The sequence below is a fragment of the Epinephelus fuscoguttatus genome, linkage group LG11 (assembly GCF_011397635.1).
Source record: "Epinephelus fuscoguttatus linkage group LG11, E.fuscoguttatus.final_Chr_v1".
In the NCBI taxonomy this organism is placed as follows: Eukaryota; Metazoa; Chordata; class Actinopteri; order Perciformes; family Serranidae; genus Epinephelus; species Epinephelus fuscoguttatus.
Genome location: NC_064762.1, coordinates 43,494,837 through 43,514,496, shown reverse-complemented (window position 1 = coordinate 43,514,496; position 19,660 = coordinate 43,494,837). Strand labels below are relative to the sequence as shown.

At 40.5% G+C, this 19,660-nt stretch overlaps 1 protein-coding gene across 2 annotated transcripts in view; it reads left to right on the top strand.

The window, feature by feature from the left end:
- Window positions 1-19,478, top strand: part of LOC125897372 (CD2-associated protein) — a 260,984-nt gene extending 241,506 nt beyond the window's left edge. For both annotated transcript variants that reach the window (XM_049590680.1, XM_049590679.1), the window contains 3 exons: window positions 5,781-5,992; window positions 6,386-6,449; window positions 16,403-19,478. In XM_049590680.1, the coding sequence (XP_049446637.1) occupies window positions 5,781-5,992; window positions 6,386-6,449; window positions 16,403-16,444 (318 nt within the window). In that variant the 3' untranslated portion in view covers window positions 16,445-19,478. The remainder of the gene's footprint in view (window positions 1-5,780; window positions 5,993-6,385; window positions 6,450-16,402) is intronic.
- Window positions 19,479-19,660: the final 182 nt, after the last annotated feature.

The window sequence follows — 19,660 nt, the reverse complement described above, 5'->3', positions numbered from 1 at the left end:
TTGGCACTGTGCCAACACCATAACACTCATGGAAATAAAATTGATAGGGGTGGTATAGACTGGCCCCTGTAACTCACACACCAAAAATGACCAGCAGGTGGCGGTATTTTTAATGAAACAGCGTTTTTGGCTTGTAACTCCTACATAATATGTCGCACATTGTTAAACCTTCTATTTACGTGTTCTCTGAATTCAGCTGAATTGTGTGGTGTAAGCCACGCCCACTTTTGTGGTAACTTTCCATTCGCTAAATCGCGACAAATGAAAAATGTACTATTTCAAACTCCTCCTAGGCAATTTGACTGATTTGCACCAAACTTTGCATGAATCTGTGGACCCTTCTGACAAAAAGTTATCAAAAGAATTTTGATCGTCCAAAAAATGCCCAAAATATAAAACAACAAATTCCTGCACATGGTGTTCAAAACAGACAGTCTTTCATATCTTCATTACCACAACACTTTTATTGTGTTCCGTGGCCCAATGAGGGATTGTGCAAAATTCGGTGCAAATCGGCCAATAGGTGGCGCTCTGGTGGCAGTCTAATTAGTGTGAATGGAAGTAAATTGGAAAATCTTCAAATCCTCTTCAAAACTCATCGACTTTCAACCTCTTCTTGTCCCTCATACTTTGAGCTAGAGACACCATGTCAACTTTTAAAGAGTCAGAAGACCTTGAACGCATTAACTGTACATAATTATATATCTTTATCTTTATTTCGGCCATGACCAATATTCTTTTGTTTGTGAACACTGGTAGATAACTATCTTGCCACCAGGTGGTCTTTGGCTGCACCGTCAAAAAACAAGAGACCGCACATGCACAGTTGCGCACTCTCAGCTGATTGTAAACAGATAAGATGGCGAGAAGATGCAACTTCAGTGTTCATTTAAAGCTAGACGTTTTGAAAAATTCCGAACAAATGTCGGGGGAATATGCTGCGGGGCATATGACGCCTGGTATGACGGCAACAAGACCTTCACAAAAGGAGGGAACATGAGAGCAGCTGACAAACGCAAGATAACGGCTTACCGTCTCCAGGTCCAGTAATTTCCTCTTTGGCTGGTGTCATGACTGCCCAGTACCTGGACAACCGAGCCGTGGTGGCACTCAGGTATGTGGCGTGTCAGAGGAGAAACGAGCCGTTCATATTTCTCTTTGTGTTAGGTAACATTAACGGCGTTAGGCTGACCAACCGTCCTCTTTTGCCCGGACATGTCCACTTTTCACGTCCCGTCCGGGGCGTCCAGATTTTTTTTTTTTTTTATAAACTGATAATGTCCGATTTTCCGGAGTGTGTTTGTGTGTGTGTGTGAGTGCGGCACAGCCGCATATTTCTGTTCGAAGCCGAACTGAGCCCGACATTATTTATAACCAAAGGGCTGAGTTTGTGCCACACAGTTGTTACGGTTACAGGCTCTTTCACCCTATGGGCCCAAATGATGCATAGTTCGTCCAAATTCACACCTGGTCTTTGTGGATTTTCTCCGCGATCATGCGTCATAGCGAGAAGCCACGCATATCACGTGAAACAGTGATATCATAGATTTCCGACAAGACCAAGCACTTGTCGGTAGTCCAATGTTTTCACAGCGAAAAAAAAAGATAAAATTACACTAAAATTATGTATAGCAGAGCTTTCATACAGGTCTGCACGCACATTACTCTTGGCTGGATTACTCGTAAATGCAGCATCACACAGAAATACCACGCATATCACATGAAAGCGCAGGAGCAGAGCTTTCCAATGATACCACACATCATTGTACTGTCATCCCATCATGCTATAAATACAGATTAATTGTCTACAAAATAAAAACCTGACAAATTTTTTTACAACCCATTATACAGATCTTGTTATCAGTCACTTCATATAGTGAGGAATATTGTATCTTACCACGTATTAGGCTTGCGTGTATTTCTCCCTGTCTGTCCACACTTGTAGTCCAGCTTTCAAGATGCAGATATCTCCATATTGTCCAGTTGACACTCCATCAAACTTTGTATGACAAGACCAGCAACTTCACCTTTGCGCACCCAGACAACTGCTTCCTAATTATGCATGCATGACAGGGCCGTAGTCACCATATACACTGAGGGGGACACGTTTTGTTTGTTTTGGACAGCTGTGAAGTGACAGAATGTCCCACCATCATGGTTCTTATAATGCCAGATTCCAGAGAGTCTCCCCTCTTCAGATATGGCAGAATATGTCATTTTCCAACTTGCTATGCTGAGACACATGTAAAAATGTAAGAATGCCCAGGGCCCAGTATTTCAAAGTGATCTGATAGGATTATCCTGGCCGGATTGGATTAATCCTGATCTGATCTGAAAACTGGGTATTTCAACACAGATCAAGAGGATCCTGATCCTGAGGATCAGGATTCAGTTCTGGTAATCCAATCCTCCCTTTAATCCAGATAAAGGCTGCATTTGGGTATTTCAAAAGTTAAGGCAGAGATCTGGATCAATGTGATACCAAATTTCAGGATTATTTGGATCCCACCTCAGAGGTGGATTTGACAAAGCCTCAGCTCCACTTCTCCTAGATATTGATACTCAAGATGTTCATTACACTTCATCTAAATTAGTGTTTTAGTTGTAAGTAATTTCAAGCATAGAAAAATATTGTTTGGCCATACTTCCTGAAACTGCTGTAAATAAGAGTAACAAATACAGACCTCTTTCTCAACGCCTAGTTTCACCTAACATTGTAACCTGTTTGTACCAAAACATCCAACATATGTTTGTGGTCAGACAAAGGCAAGGAAATGCAGTGCAAAGCAAATTTATTTGTATAGCACATTTTTTTTACATCAAGTGCAAGAAACAACACAGGGATTAACATAATAAGCACATGGCAATTCAAACAAAGTACTAAAAAAGCAATTAGAAACAAATGATGTGTGCACTTGCATTTCTCCAATGTTACATCACATGTTTGAGGGGGGAAAAGTAATAGCTCAACTATGTCCTGAAAAAAAATTACTGTAAGTCTCAATTTAAATCACATTTAAGCACTTTCAATGTATATTTTCATGCTTCTGATTTAATGAAGACACATTTTACTTAATTTAGATAAGCTTGAAAATGCACCTTTAAAATGCCTGGGAAGTGCTTGACTGTGATTTTATAACATGCAGCAATGTATTTCAGGAAGTGTTTGTGTGTACAAACTGATTATTTTCCTTAATCAAATCAGATGCTATAGTACTATATGTTTAGTGGGAGCCTTCTACAAAAGGGGATACATGTCCAGGGATTTCCAGCACTTGACCTGTTGTCTTCATTAGCAGTGGCATTGCTGAGTGGTCCATGGGTGTGAGTGTATTCTGAAAGTAGAAGTAGAGTGTGTATGAGCATATCTTTGTCATTGTCAGGAATCCACAATAGTCAGAGAAATTGTTTAAGTAACGGTACAGAAAAGCATATCATCAGCATTACTGTAGCATACCCAAACTCAATCCTCTGACACTTATGAATGAACCACATCATTCATAGCCTACTAGTACTGTGTATTTTTCCAATACTGCAGCAGTCTGCTCTGCACACAAAAATAAAAAGGTCTGCTGTGTTGGCAATAACATAACGTTAAACTCAGAACAGGTTGGTATTTAAAGAGTTGATATATGATGTACTTCTGATTAATTACCTTTTAAATTAAACCGTAGACCGCAAAATACATCAACAAAGCCAGCTACCTCGCTAGCCTGCTAGCTACTTAACATGCAAGTCAATGGAGCGTTAGCTACCGTTAGCATGACCTCGGCTCAATTAGAGATCGGTACGCCCACATTTTAAGTAGGTGACAATTCAAATAGCTGGCTCACACCAGATGGTGGGTGGCCTTTGTATGGCCTTAAAAACGCTACACATTAGACAACGGTATACTTACATTTTGATGCGAAAGCTGTGCTACCAACTGCTCCTTTCGTGAAGTACTCCGCCGTGGAGACAGAGCACAGCGGGTCGTAATCTGAAAGCCACGCCCCCAAAGGGGAAACATTTCAGATCCGGGGGTGGAGTCGTGAGATTTGGAAATCCGTATCCAGTCAGATTGGGATCAAAGTGATCCACCCTGCCAGTGTTTTGAAATACCCAGATAAAGTCAGCAGGATCACCTTGATCCCTGACTGAGAAAAGGAGGATTTCATTATCCGGATTATTCTGATCCGGATTACAAGTTTTGAAATACTGGGCCCTGGGTATAAAACTAGCCAGGACCGCCTCTGGCACTGATATTTTACCGTAACCATCTTTTTATCTATGGAAGCCCATTTTCACCAGTAATGGAAAAAAATCGCCATTCCTAATCTCAAATGTGAGATAAAAAGTCATAATTATGAATGTAGCCTAGTTTTTAAATTAATTTGTGGCATGTTGTCTTGTAAGGTGTGTGGCATCACGGTGGCTGCAGATGGGACAGAGGATGAAATGATTCACTGTTTCAAGGCAGGACAACTAGTACATCGTGCTGTAGTAAACAGTAAATAGTGGTGATTTACAAAAACACCAAAAACTATTTTTACTGTTAAAGTAAAGTTTGTTACTGTAAATAATACAGTACTTTATTTGTAATACTAGAAAAAAAAATTCCTGTAAAGACAAGTTTACATAAATATTTCTGCTGTTTCAATTAAAAAAAAAAATACACTATTTGTATTTTCAAATTTGGCTGTGATTTTTTTTTTTTTGTTTTCTTTTATTAAAAGCCTCCTTCAAACAGTAGCCTGCCCCTATTTGTAGCCTGGTCCCAAATTATTTTTTTGTTAATAGTGGCCCCGGCTACTATTTAAGGAAATACTGTATGTATGTAACATACAGTCACTGGCCACTTTGTGTACACCTGTCTAATCTAATGCAATCCAGTACAATGACTATACCATGATTTTTTTCCCCGAAGCTTATACATTTTCGGTTATTGTTGACATCGTCTAGAAAGTGGTGATTCTACTTTGTTTATTATTGTGGTCATAGTGAATGGTGGTGGTGTACTGGGGTGGCCTCCTAATTTTGTCTAATTGAGGGGGACAAATATTAGGAACACTTTTAAATATATTGCACTCCAGTACACCAACACCACCCACTACGACCTCAATAATAAAGTAGAATAATCACCTTTCTGACAAAAGCTGAAAAAGTAAAAGCTTTGTAAACATACAATGTGTGGCAGAGCTGTTGTATTGGATTGTACAGGTGTACCTAATAAAGTGGCTAGTAAGCCCCACATTTACACCACCAATCCATGCCTGCTCTGGATCTCCCCGCAGCCCCTGGTTGCTCGGCAGCCTCAGCCCCTGAGACCATGCTGATCAAAAGTTATTAAAAGCTTTTCTCTATGTCAAGGGGTGTGGTGGCTATGACGCCGCCCTCGCCACCAAATCAGTTGGCTTTTTGATGGTTTCAGCGAACTCATATCCTCACGAAATGGATACACAGGTCAAGAATGGCTCTTACATCTGATAGGGCCCGTTGCCCATGGTGGGGACAAAATGCCTCTGTAGTCCCCCTTGAAATTTTCAAAAAACCCTCCCCATAGGGATTTTCTTGGAGTAGGAAGATGAAACGTCACACCACGTCAGGGTTAAGTTACTCTGAGTTTTCACATAACCGCTTCAGTGATGGCGTGCTGCTGGCCGCCCACGATAGTGCGGGAGAGCGAGGGCCCGGTCACAGCTGCTTGCAGCTTTAATTTAGTATTGTTTCTCTTTAATTGTATTTGCTGAACCTGTCGGTCTAACTCTGTCTTCTATTTTTCCCCCTTTTTATCTTCACAGCCTTCCACAAACACCTTATCCCAGTCACCGTCACTCCACAGGCTCACCACGGTCAGCACCGAGGCCAAGCCAACCCCTACTGCAGCCCTGAGCTCAGACAGCACATTGCAGGGCAGCAGGGCACCTGAAGAGCCCAGCTCCCAGCTGGATGAGCTGAGGAACCAGATGAAAGAGCTGCTGCTGTCTGTGGAGCTGCTCAAGGCCCAGCAAATGTAATAACACTCAGTGTGGATTAAAACAGGGTGTTGGTATACTAGCATAAAAAGCAGTAAAAAAAAATGTGCTGATGCATTTTCATCTTAGTGTGTCTTTCAAAAAATACACCCTGTACATTTGTTTGACACATTACACAATAATCCAGTCAGTAATGTGGCTCACTGAACATTAACCATCAACCCAGTTCACTTGTTTAGGATGCAGTGCTTCATGATGATACTTAATGCACTGACATTGGTTTTGTTTGTAGAACTTAAGCTCACCTTTGTTTGGGATTTTTTAATCTCCAAAGAACGCATTGCAGTTACTTCATGGGTTTGAACAATTTCAAAATGCTGCAGGAGTATACATGTGTTAATGAGTGTGTATGTGTGTGGGTTTCTCTCCAGGAAAGAAATAGCTGAGCTACGAGGAGAGCTGGATGACGAAAGGCTAAAGCGTGTGGCTCTGCAGGTAACATTGATCTCCACAGCAACACACGCTGGGCTGTCTACATTCATTACTCTCATTAGTTTAGCCAAATATTGATAAAGACCAGAACAAGCACACTGACTGGCACACAATTAACACACTGCATAACAGACAAGTACACACGCCTCTTCTAACTGCTGACCATGAGACCTCAGTGGTGAGGATGGTTGACAGGTGGCTGAAGACACAGTATCTTAGGGGATCTTAGGATCAGACCAAGCAGTCAGCAGAGAAGCACAAGCCCAGCTTTTCTATTCACAGCTTCAGAGGACCATTTTTGGCTGTGTCTAGGGAGCTTACCTGATACATTTAATGGAAAAATACAGGAACTGTAGTCTTTATGTAGTCTTGCTCACCAGACCTTTCTCAAGAAAAGAAAGGTCTGGCTGCACCGACTCTCACTTTAAGATTGGAGGAAAAAACACACCGGCTTTTTTTATTTCTTTCAACCAATCACAATTGTTCTTGGCAGTGCCACAGCAACGGTGCGCTTGAAAACTGCTACACAACCGGAGGTGCTAGGGCGGGACTTCAGCGGGTGGCTCGTTCCGCCCAATGAGAGGCTGATCTATGCAGCGAACTTCCGCCCACTCAGACTAGTCTTTGTGCGATTGTGATCATTGAATTCAGGATCAAGTTAATTTTATCATTGTCCTGTTCATCAACATTTAAACACCAGTGGTCCATGAATTTGCTTGAGACATGTTGTGATCTTTTAGAGCCCTCAGGCAATGTTTTCTGTGAGCCTCTCCTTGCCTGTGGGCACTAGTGATGGCCTGATGAAGCCTCATGAAGCATTTTCTTTATTTTCTGAGCCCACTAGATGGCACTCTTAGTTGAAAGAGAGGCTCAAAGAATGGCAATTCACTGTGTTTTAAACCTTTTGTTGAACAAAAAAGCACCATCTAGTGGGCTCAGAAAATAAAGAAAAGTAAAGCTGCAAGCAGCGATGAACGGGCCCTCGCACCTTCACGCAACTCGGGGGGGCTGGCAGGACGCCTGCTGACGCGGCAGTTAATTTTTCAAAGTTAGACACCGCATGCAAATCCTGTTATAACTTTTGGTCACAAGTTAGTCAGGCTCACATAAGCCAAGTTTGGAGCCAATCCAATTAAATCTTTAGAAGTTTGTTAAAACGCCAAAAATGACCACAATGGAATTCAAAATAGCAGAATTCCTGTTGAGTTTAGGCAATGGGTCCAAGAGACCTTTTTGTGCATCTGGGCATAATACAGGTATGTACCGATTTTCGTGCATGTCGGTAAAATATGCGGAGGGGCTGCACTTCAGAGCGTTGCCAAGCCTTTTTGCCACACCCATCGAGGAAACTCATATTACATGTCCAGGCCTAGACTATTAAGAAGTGTGTCCGGTTTCAGGCAGATTGAACCAAGTACACTTAAGTTAATGCCATTTCCTGTGTTTTGGCGAAACATCCAATTTCACCATGTCATTATGGCCACCCCGTTTGGTGACATTTCAACATCTTCACAATATAACATAACCAATTTCTTCAGGCCTTTATGACCACATTTGAGCTGGATATGGTCAACCTGCCAGGAGGAGCACATTAAAGTGTAAAACATGTAATTTCCTGTCACCAATAGGTGGCGCTATGACTATCAGGAAATATGGTTATGTAAATGGCATCAGGTTGGGACTAATATGAATCATGTGACATTTGGTGGAGATCGGACCATTTACGCCAAAGTTATAGCAATTTTGTTTTTCATGGCGAGACCTCAAAATTCAACGCTCTGCAGCGGGCGCACCATTCAACATTGGACAGATCCTGTTATAACTTGTAGTCACAAGGTAGTCAGGCTCACATAAACCAAGTTTGGAGCCAATCAGATTAAATCAGTAGGACAAGTTCATTAAATCACAACGTGTGACGCCAAAAAAAAAAAGACTGCAGAATACAAAATGGCCAACTTCCTGTTGGGTTTAGGCAATGGGTCCAAGAGACTTTCTTGTGCATCTGGGCATGATACAGGTATGTACCGATTTTCGTGCATGTCGGTGAAACATGCCGCGGGGGCTGCTGTTTAGGGGGTGGCCAAGTCACTTTGTCCCGCCCATAAACAAAAGCAATATCACACCATAATTTACACGAGGACTGAAGCGGACACAAAAATGGGTGAGTTTTTGAGTATGTTAAAGCCCCCAAAAAGGCAATTTATTTGTCAGAAAATAATCTTACTTTCTTACTAATAACGAAAACTCACTATCTGTGGGTGTGTCTGTCTGTCTGTATGTCTGTCTGTGTGTCTATTCCATGTTTTTCTCCTCACTGACTTGGTCAAGCCATGTGAAATTTGGCACAGTGGTAGAGGGTCATGGGAGGATGTGAATGAAGCAATATTACATCAATTGGCCAAAGGGGGGCACTATAGCAACTGATTGAAATTGCAAACTTTGACTGGGCATATCTCATGCCCCATATGTCATAGAGACATGAAACTTTGCACAGAGATGTCTCTCCACACGAGGAACAAATTTGCCTCAAGAATCCATAACTAAGTTTGACTGATCTGCATGAAACTCAGTGAACATAATCTAGGGACCATTATCTAAAGTTCCCTCATGGCAAAAGTTGGAAAACTTACTAAAACTAAGCTTCTATAAGGCAATGAATATTGCGGAGGGGATGGCTCATCACATAAAGGTGTATGACATCTCAAGGGTTTCTCCAATCACCACGAAACTTTGTAGGCATATGACCACACATAACCTGAGGGGACTCCTCCATTATTGACCCCATCAAACAAAATGGGGGCGCTAGAGAGCTAATTTCTTATCTAGGCCTAACCGCCATATCGATTTTTACTAAACTTGGTAGATGTGTAGAACAGGACGCCTCAAGGTGACTAGAGAAATTTAAATCTAATTGGCAACTGGGTGGCGCTATAACAACAGAAAAATACTTAAAAATGGCAAAAATGTGACTGATCGCTGTGGCTCCCCCTGTGGCATAATGTTTTTTTAAACACTTTAACTATCTGCCTTTCAGTGTGCTACCTCAACTACTAATGTACAGTTTTAGCCCACTAACTATCACACTATTGGCAATGGTACTACTGTACTTTCAATAAAGCAATCGTAATATCAAATTCACAAAAACTCTGTCTGAATACATTGCTCTTCTTAATGGGTTCAGTTGACTATTTAATCTGCAATTTCCTATGACCCGTGTCCCAAACACACACCACGTGAAACTGTACGTGGGCAACTGTGCACTCAGTGGGTATGGACTAGTAATAATAATTCCTTCAATTTTAATAGGGTCCTGGCACTGAGGTCGGTGCTCAAGCCCTAATGACTCATGAGGCTTCATTCGGCCATCACTAGTGGGCACTATGCGCAGGTTGAAATATACCATCTGGAAGCAAGTCTGATAACAGGCAACTGCTGTGTCCCCGGGCATGCATCTCTACACCAGCCCTGCAAACTGTTGGCAAGTTAGCCCTTTTACCACCGCAGGAACTTTCACCCAGAATTTTGAAAAACCTCTGTGCATTTCCACCAAAATTACCCGGGTAAAAAACTTTCCCTCAACCCCAAATTTACCCTGGAAAAAGTACCTAGTATTGGGGTAGGACTTTTCAGATTACCCAGAGTTTTTGAGGGGCGAGGCTGTTTGCTGAAGAACACTGATCGGTGGAACACACACTTGCAGCGTTGCGCACTTCCTGGTAGGGGCAGCCGCTGCCCCTCCCATTACTATACGTGACATTAAACCTTAGCGAGTAAGAAGCCAATACTTTATCTATACATGTGTTCAGTAAGCATGAACATGTTAACGTGCAGACAGCGATATTCAATATGCTCCGTCCACAGTCTCTCATCCACCGACACTAACGTTATGTCTTATACAAGTACAGCTAGTTCAGCTGATAGCGAATTGTTACTAATAAGCTCAAATGACAGCTCTCTGTATGTAGACTAACTTAGTTTGACACTTAACTTAAAATACTCTAAAACTTAGCTGCTGGCTGAGACAAACAGCCCCAACTCTTTACCAGCACGTAACCAGCCAGGAATGGCAGAGCCAAATACAGGGCACATGCCGAATCATCTATGTCATCATGCTAATTTGAATAAATTATCTGGAACTTTGAGGTGCAGTGGAAACGCAAACCTCACAGATTACCAGGAATTCTTTTACCCAGGTAAATAAATTCCTGATAATAAAAGTTCATGGAAATGCTGGTGGAAAAGGGGCTATTGTCTCCATCAGAACACACATGGCTGCACATAAATGCAGGGAAGTCATATATATATATATAAATCCCCAAATACATTTGTGAATCCTTTTTTGTGCATTTATTAATTTCTGACTGCATTTATTCATTTTGAGACTGTTCTAGCTCCATACACCCCTTGCTTATGCAGCAGGCTCCGAGGCTCTGATACAGACAGCCCTTTCCTGGATTGCAAAAATAGCAAAAAATACATCAGTGACAAATGTCTTAATATTATAGCAAATTAGAAATGGAGTTGGTGGGAAAAAAAAACTGTACAAGATAATGTTTATGTAACCTAAATAAACAAGAGATATATCTTCTGTTTCCAGTACCGATAGTAGAACCATTAATGTGGGAGCTCATCAGTACCACGGTCTTTAATATCTTGGCCCCAGGGCCCCTTAAATAATGAGTTTCAGTACATATCCCTACTTGGTGTGTTACCACCACCTATTCAACAGTGAAATAATTAAAAGCATGGTGAATTGGGTCACCCACATGCGCAAAACAAAATGGTGACCCACACAGACTCCACAGCACCAACAGAGGTAAAAAAAAAAAAAAAATCTGCAGGGAGTTCAGTTTATACAGGCGTGACACCAAATTACTTTTCAAGCAGTGTCACTGTTGCAGACAAATTTCCAGTGTTGATTAAAATCAGGAGAGTTTTGCTAAGGTTGTGGAATGTTCCCTCAATCTTGATGGTTTGGTGTAAAATGGTCATAAAACTCAGAGCTGTCTCAAGTCAGTCTTTATCTTGTCTAGATGTTCTGATAAAACCAAGCATATTTAATGTTATAAGTTTTTGGTCTTGGCTCATGCAAATAGTAAAGTTTGATGATGTGACCACTGTTAACCAACGGATGTGCTCTCTCTCTCGCACCACACAAGAAGCGGTAACATAGGTAGAAAGTGTACAACAGTGCCTCTCTGACATGTTGTCCCATTTGTACAATGATAGAAAAGAGAAGGAAAAACAGTGGGCAGATTTAGTTGCAGTCCCGTCTTTAAATAAACTTATATATATAAGGTCTGACACCATCTCATATCTCAAGACAGTAAATCATGCACATTGTCCTTAGATGTAAGGCAGTGGTTTTACAAGTCTTCTTGTGTATGGTAGGCATTACTTGTTATGAGTAATGTGACAGAGCCTTCTACAGTTAAAAAGAAATAACCTGATGTCCTAGTCTTGTCTTCAGGGCTATCTCAACAGAAGCTTGAGACTTTAATGAAAAATAAAAAAAGAATGTGTGTTAAAAACTTGAGTTTTGGGATCTGAGAGAGGTAGGCACTTAGGAAGCAAAGGCTCTGACATATCTTATCTGCGCTTGTGGTTCCACTTATACTACAGTTGAGGGAATTGAGTGGGAACCGTGTGAATGGAAATCGAAATGATGCAGAAAACAGTGGGGATACCAAGCCCTACTTAGAGCCTCCTAGAAATGTGTGGAGACAGAGAACTGAAAGCCCAATTTTTGAATGTTTAATGCGAAGTCGGGTGAGGGATGTTGAGGTAATCCCATAGGGGAGTTTTCTAATTGACAGTGTTGGCTTCTTGCCTTGTAGCAGAGGGTTCTTGGTGATACTGAAGGGAATGATTACAATCATGTTTAAAAAAAAATGTATTTGGCAGTTGGTTCAAGTAAACCAGCAGTGGTTCAAATAAGTTCAAGTTATTGTGATAGTGATATAAGTTACAAATTAACAATAGCAAATGAAAAATCTGATTTCCAGTCATCATTTTACATCTAAAAAAGCCATTTTAACATGTTTTATTTGAGTTTTTGTCACATTATACTACTTAAGAAAAACAGAGAGCTCCAGCCAGTGTTTTTCTTTCGGCCAGGTCAGCTACCTCTGTTATTCACATGGCTGCCATCATGCTCACCTTGAGCCCCTTTTCCACCGAGCAATACGGTATGGTATGGTTAAGTGCGGGTTGATTTTTTTTCCATTTCCACTATGAAAAGTTGTGGATAGTACCGATGGAAGCGTTTCTTACCGTTACCATTTTGGTACCCCTTCTGTTGGGGTACCTAGCACACAGATCTGGTACTAAAAGGTGGAGCTGTGAACACTGCAGTCCGGTGCTTGGTCAGCAGCGGACTGTCACTCCACTCAGGTCTGAGTTGTGGCTGGTTATCAGGGAGAAGCCACTGTTCATATCGTGGAGTTTAATTAGTAAACTGTAAATATGAGACACAATGGCGAAAAGCATGTACAGATAACTTTGTCTGGATGGACGACGACGTGGAGTTGCTACAGTAACAGATCTACACTTCACTTCAAATCAACAGGGTGAGCAGCGCAAACAGAGCTCAGCATTGTTGTTGTGACGGTCGGCATGCCTTGTGACTGGAACCGTAATGCGCATGTGCAAAAAGTCTCCGTTTTCAGAGCAACTACATATTGCAAGTTTACATGACAACAGAGATGCTGCCGTTTCCAAAAAGTCGCACTCTAGAACCCGTTCTCAAAATGTTGCGTTTTCAGACACCCAAAACGCTGCTGTTGTGTAAACGATTGGCCAAAACGCAACTAAAGTTTACCGTTTTCAGTTGAAATCGTTGTAAAAACGGGGCCTATGTCTGAAGGTTACTTTCAGTTCCAAAGGAACCATACCGAAAATGTTTGGTGGAAACGGGGCTTTAGTGGTCCCTGGAGTTTCCCTCGCCATTCATTCTGCCTCACTGTGCTCTGGTGTGACCAGCATAACAGCTTTGACAATTAGATTGTTCTGGTGAAACAGCGGTAGACACAGCTTAGGCCATCCCAGCATGATGCCAATACAAATCAAACCACAGGATGAAAGAACCCCTACAGAGAGCCCCAGGCATACACAGTCGCCCCCCCCCCCCCACCCCCCCACCCCAACCCCCCACCCCCCTCACACACACACACACACACACACAGAGAAACGTAACTGCAGATTTGTTTTACCCCCGACAGTTAATCTCTATTTCCACAAATATTTAGAAAGAGACGCAGACCAAAGAAAGAAAGAGCTAATGAAAAGCATTAAAAGGTTGCCACCACATTTGTTGTTCCTTGGGACTTAAGAGCTTCAAATATTTGTTTAGCCAAAGTGGTTGCAGTAGATTAGAGTTACTGTACAGGACGAAGAGAATGATTCACATGGATGATTTACTGCTTTCTCTCTTTCCCTTCCTCCTTCCTTGCCTTTCATATCAGAATCTAGCATCATTCAAAATAGTCAGAGGGTCATATTTGAATCAGTGAAGAGAGTGCATTTGATATACACTTTATCTCTGTTAAGACCTGCCCAAGCTTTGTCTATACTGTGAAGAGAGCCTGTCTTCTTCTGTCCATAATATGTAGAGGAAAAGAGTTTGACTCTAAAGGAATATTTTGTTAACTGAATATGAAGCAAAGGATAAAGATAAGTACCTACCAGCACCTCAAAAGTTCACCATTTAACATGTTAGATCTTGTTTGTTTAATCTGGATTTTATTTTAACCCCAGGTCACCAACCCAGTCTTAGGCTAAAATAGACTAACTGTCTCCTGGCCATAGATTACTATACAGACATGAGAATGGTATCCATGTAATCATCAACTCTTGGAACAAATGGACAATAAGTGTATTGAACAATTCTTCTTTACGCCTCCACACCGATGACAGCCAGGCATCGTGTTTTTGGTTCTTTGTCCGTTTGTACGTCCTATTGTAGTGAACACGATATCTCAAGACCCCTCGAGAGGATGTCCACTTGGACTCAAGGAGGAACTGATTTGATTTTGGTGGTCAAGAGTCAAGGTCACTTTGACCTTGTATCGTTTCATTCTCATGAATTCAATACCTCAAGAAATTTCAAGAATCTCAAGAATTTCTTCAGATTTGGCCCAAACATCCACTTGGATTAAATAATGACCTTGTTAAACTTTGGGGGTCAGAGGTCACTGTGACCTCACAAAACATGTATTTGGCCATAACTCAAAAATTGGACAAAATGATGAAGTGATTAAATTTTATATTCAAAGGGTTAAAGAGGACCTGTTATGCTTTTTGGGATTTTCTCTCTTCTTTAGTGTGTTATATAACATTTTTATGCATCCATAAGGTCTGCTAATTAAAAAACAAAAAAACAAAGTCTAGGCTAAACAGAGCTCTCTCTCCCCACAGACACACAGTTTTTTGTCATTTTCATTTTTTACATTTGCTAAAAATAAAGTTTCTTTGATGAAGAACGTATTTGTCTTTTCTTTATTAGTGGGTTTTTTGTATAATGAAACCTTAGTGTTCAGAATTGGGTTTACACAGTTGTATCTCATTACATGTCATAAAAACACACTCTTCAGTTCTATGCCTCAAGGGTTCATAGTCATACCTGTTAAGTTGTGGATGTTCTGCAGGGTCTATGAATTCAAACAGTGAGGCTCTAGGCCTGGATGGTGTATCAAACATTTAGGATGAAGTGGAACCTGGTTCATTTCCCCAAAACCTAATAAGTAAAAAGGAGACATGGCATACTGTTTTATAAGTAAGCAAATTAAGACTCAGGAGACAGCATCATTGCATAGAGCAATACTTATCCAGGAAGCAACATGTGTTTTACAATGAAACTTTGATTTCATATAAATGATGTGGAGAAACTGTGATACATTAGTACATTGTACATATTATAGATGACAAACAGGTGAAGATGATTATGAAATGCAGCTGCCTTTTAGTAGAATGTTTTCGGTAAACATGACAGCTAAGGCATCTGAATGTACAAGTAATTTTTATTTATTTATTTGTGTATAATACAGAAATCTGTCATCTTTATCTGCTGTGGTAAAATTGATTAATTCACAGGTTTAAACTTGTGTGGTTTTAATGGGGATGTGTTAGTAGTTGGTATTATTACCCAACACAAGCTACATAAGTCTGATCATAGATGAGCCTGCTTTGATTTTGAAAAAAGGAGTTATGCTTTACACCACTGCATAAAACAGGTGAGTGCTACTGTTGGTGTTTTCACGTTATGTAGTTAATTGAAACCTTGTGTGCTCTGACGCTGTGTACTGTGACATCATTGTGTTCTACAGAAACACTTTTCTGCCCATTATTCAACATCATATTTCAGGAACAGAAGGGGAGACATTTGGTCAGATACTGAGTTGGTGACACTTATCTTAAAATTGTGCTGATTGTGTAGATCTTCTGAGATGCCATGGGGAAGATGTGTGTGAAGCATCCATGTTTTAATAGAAACTTGACTGGTTTGCAGAGTCATACAATGGCAAGATAATAATTCTAGTTTTAACTTGGCTCTGTATGTATTCATGCTGTTTCATGTTCAAATGAGGTTATAATAAGTTGTGGACCTTTGGTGGTTAACTTCGGCCAAATTCAAACTTTAGAATAAAAAAACTCTAGACAGTGGTCTGGCAACACAAGTCAAGTTTCTTTATCAACACAGAGACTCATTGTGCTTCTTGAACATTTTTTGACAAAGACATTGGCTGTTCAGCTCACATTCTCCTCCAGTACGTGGCTTCATTGTCATTCCAGTTCTCCTAATCCCTGCCACTAAAAAATCCCCTACCCAGTGGTACATCTCCACCATGATGTTGGCTGATTGGCACTTACAGCACTTGGTGTCACTTTGCCAGAGTTGGTGTACTTTTACAGTATTCCAATCTTCATACTGATTGGGTTGTGTTACTGTGATCTTGCAGATGGAGATAGAAAAACTGAAGCGAACTGTCCACTCCACGTGAAGCCCACGTTCTAATGAACAGCAAGCCTGAAGGTCTGGCCTGCCAACCAACCAGAGAGCAGGAAGGTGGTGACGGATGAATAGTTGAATGGATGGGGAGAGGGTGGGGAATCAGATGAAACACCTTGAGCACAATCCTTCTTCAGTGATGTATGAATATAAACTCTCCCCATATTTGTAAGATTTACATTTTGCACATATAAAACATTTTCAAGCTAGATGTAATTAAGTTACAGATGTATATGTTTCTCTTTTTTTCTTTTCACTGTTTTATATTTTGCCAATACAAAAAAAAAAAAAAAAAAAAAGAGGCCTTACTTCAGACTACTGCGCTGGACTTACAACTCTGCCATTCCTGTTCTCTCCCTGTCACTCCAGCGTTCTTCGAGCCCTTTAGGGAGGAGGTTTGCTCTCAGTACTACTGACTTGTATAAAGTAGGGGACGCTTGTTTTCATATTTTTTTTTTATGGTGCACAAATAGTCGATTTTAAAAATGAGAAAATGATAAATTTCAGTTCACATCTTTTGATCCTCATGGCGTATGATTTTTCTTTCCTACACTACGCCTGTCAGCAGTACTCCACTTCAAGGCTGCGGCACTTGAGAGAGAGCTGTGCTTTCATTTGTCTTTTATATGGTTTCTAGCATTCCTATCCAGGGTAACACTACTGTGCCTGTTCAAAATTATATTAAATGTTTGTAATGGGAGCTTACATATACCACAATGGTGTCTGGAAATATTGCAGCATGATATTGTATATCTATATTTTTTAAGTCTACTGACATGCCTAGTCAAATATTATGTAGAGGGCCTCTTCTATGCTGGTCTCTTCTATTTTTGTCAAACTGTTTGACCCGCTGGGAATGTTCTCAGAGGTTTAGCCATAGTCAGAGTCTGCAGGTAATGCACACACAATCCACATACAAAAAAACTACAGAGAAGAGAGGAAGGAGAGGCTGCCCTCTTCAGTTGTCAAGGTTGCTGACCAGTACATCACATCATCATCTCTGCGACCTGCATTTAATGTGGCCATCATCCCTCTAATCCCTGCTGCGGCCCATTCTGCCTCTTCCTCTCCTTTCTCCCATCCCTCTCTGATTCAGAGTGAATCATGATCTAAGAGAGGCCTCGTCTTTCCGCTCTGTAATGTGTTATGCATGAGTATGCACAGCACTCATCAGTCGTCCTGTCCTTATTGTACATTTGTCTTCTAGTCTGCGTCTCTTCTCACATTAAGGACACAAGTGAAGCTAACTGGAAGCAAAGAGCAGCAATATTATTGAAATAAACTCGCATTCTCCGTATCCTAACTCTGTTTGAGGAACAAAGAGTTAAAGCCCTAATTTGAATTATTTTTATGTGATTGTATAACCCTTCAAATTATTCACTTGGTGGATGTTTTTTTGTATGCAAGTTAGTGCAATCTGTGTCCGCCAGTGGCTTTTCAGCCATGCTAGTGTCAGAGTTCAAGAAAGCAATTGCTATCTGTCTGTCAGCTGATTGGTCAGTTTTTAGTCCTGTCTGAAATATATGAAATATAGTCCAATACCACACTACCAAAAACCTGCAAAAGTAATGACATTCCCATCAGCCTCAGCTGCACTTTTTGGTAAAAACGCAAATGTTAGCATGCTTACAGTACACACTTAACTAAGTTAATCCTTATATCTGTTAACATCTCTGTGTTAACATTATTGCCCGACCAACACTTAATTTTTCAGGCTGATAGTAAATATGTGAAATTAAAAATAAAACTAACAACACGTTGGCCTCTCTGAAATAGATTTATACAAACACATAACAGTTTTCATAACAATTACATTTTTCCAATTATGACAAAGACATGCTGAGTCAAGTATTCATATTGAGTCTGACTTTTTATAGCTAAAAAATCCACTCAAACTTAACTTGTCTTTGCAAACAAACAAACAAAAAAGAAAAGGCCATGTTGTTTCAAAACATTTCTTGGAGCATGCTAGCGTTGACCTCAAATGCGAGCATGGCTGACTTATAATCTTGTTTGATAACAGGCTAAAATCTACAAATCCTACACATTCCAGCTTTAAGATGAAGCTCAGAACGGGAAAGGAAATGAGTTGACACTGTACACTGCTGATTTTTTCTGAAAGCATTTTCAGTGGTACAGAACTATTGTTGCCCCTCTGGCTCCTAATCGCTATTAAGAAGTGGATACTTTCCACTGCAGGCAAGTCCAGTTAATGCATAGCACGATGTCAGCTGCTCTCAGTCGACTCTAACTTGTAGCCTTGGGCTCTGAGTGTGGTTCTGAGCTGATAAACAGCTTATCTTGGTGTTGGGATACTTTTAAGAAAGTAACAAGTGTAACCCCCTCTGGTCTCTGTATGGCTTAGAGGAAGGTTTCAGCTCTGAGTGCTGATCACAATATTTACAGCAGGTTTCATTTCCAACTCAAATGTTATCTAACTGCTTTACATCTATTACTATGTACCACAAGTACAGATTACTGTTATTCCTTGTTTTCTTTTTCTTTCTTTTTTTTTTAAAATCTCTTTCTACATGTCTCACACATGTCTTAAAGAAGTGTTACATTGCTTTGAAACATCATCAAGCTTCCATGTGTTCTGCGTGTGCATGCTTTTGCTGGCACCTGCTAACAGAGTACATGATGTTAAATTCTGAACTCCAGAGTGCTTTGACCTACTTGATACTGTTTATCTGACCTTAATGAGCATGGCACTCATGCAATATGTTAATGCCTAACATAAAACACACTTCCTTTTAGCATGCAGTTCTTAAACCATATGGCTGGGCTATGAAATGATCACATTGTGGGAAAGAGGGATCAGGGGGTTTGGGTGACAGTTTTTCATGTAATATCCGTAATACAGCTTAACTTTCACAAATTGTACATTCCAGAGTTTGACATCAAGAGAGGAAGAATCTGTGTGCATATAACATTTTTTTCAAGTGATTTTGTTTACAAGAGCTGTATTCTTGCATGAGCTGAGATTCTTTTCAAAAATGAATAAATATAATCTTTATTTACTGTCACAGACTTTCTTCTTGTCTTTGTGTTTGAGTTGTGCACCATTTATTTTCACAGTGAACCTGAAGACTTTGGCATCCTTGAAGTCTTAAAATTGGAGCAAATTTTGGAAATATTGAGTGAAAAAAATATTGACTTTTGAGAGGAGAGCAAGTTTCTGGGGAAATACAGCTTCCAGTAAAATCAG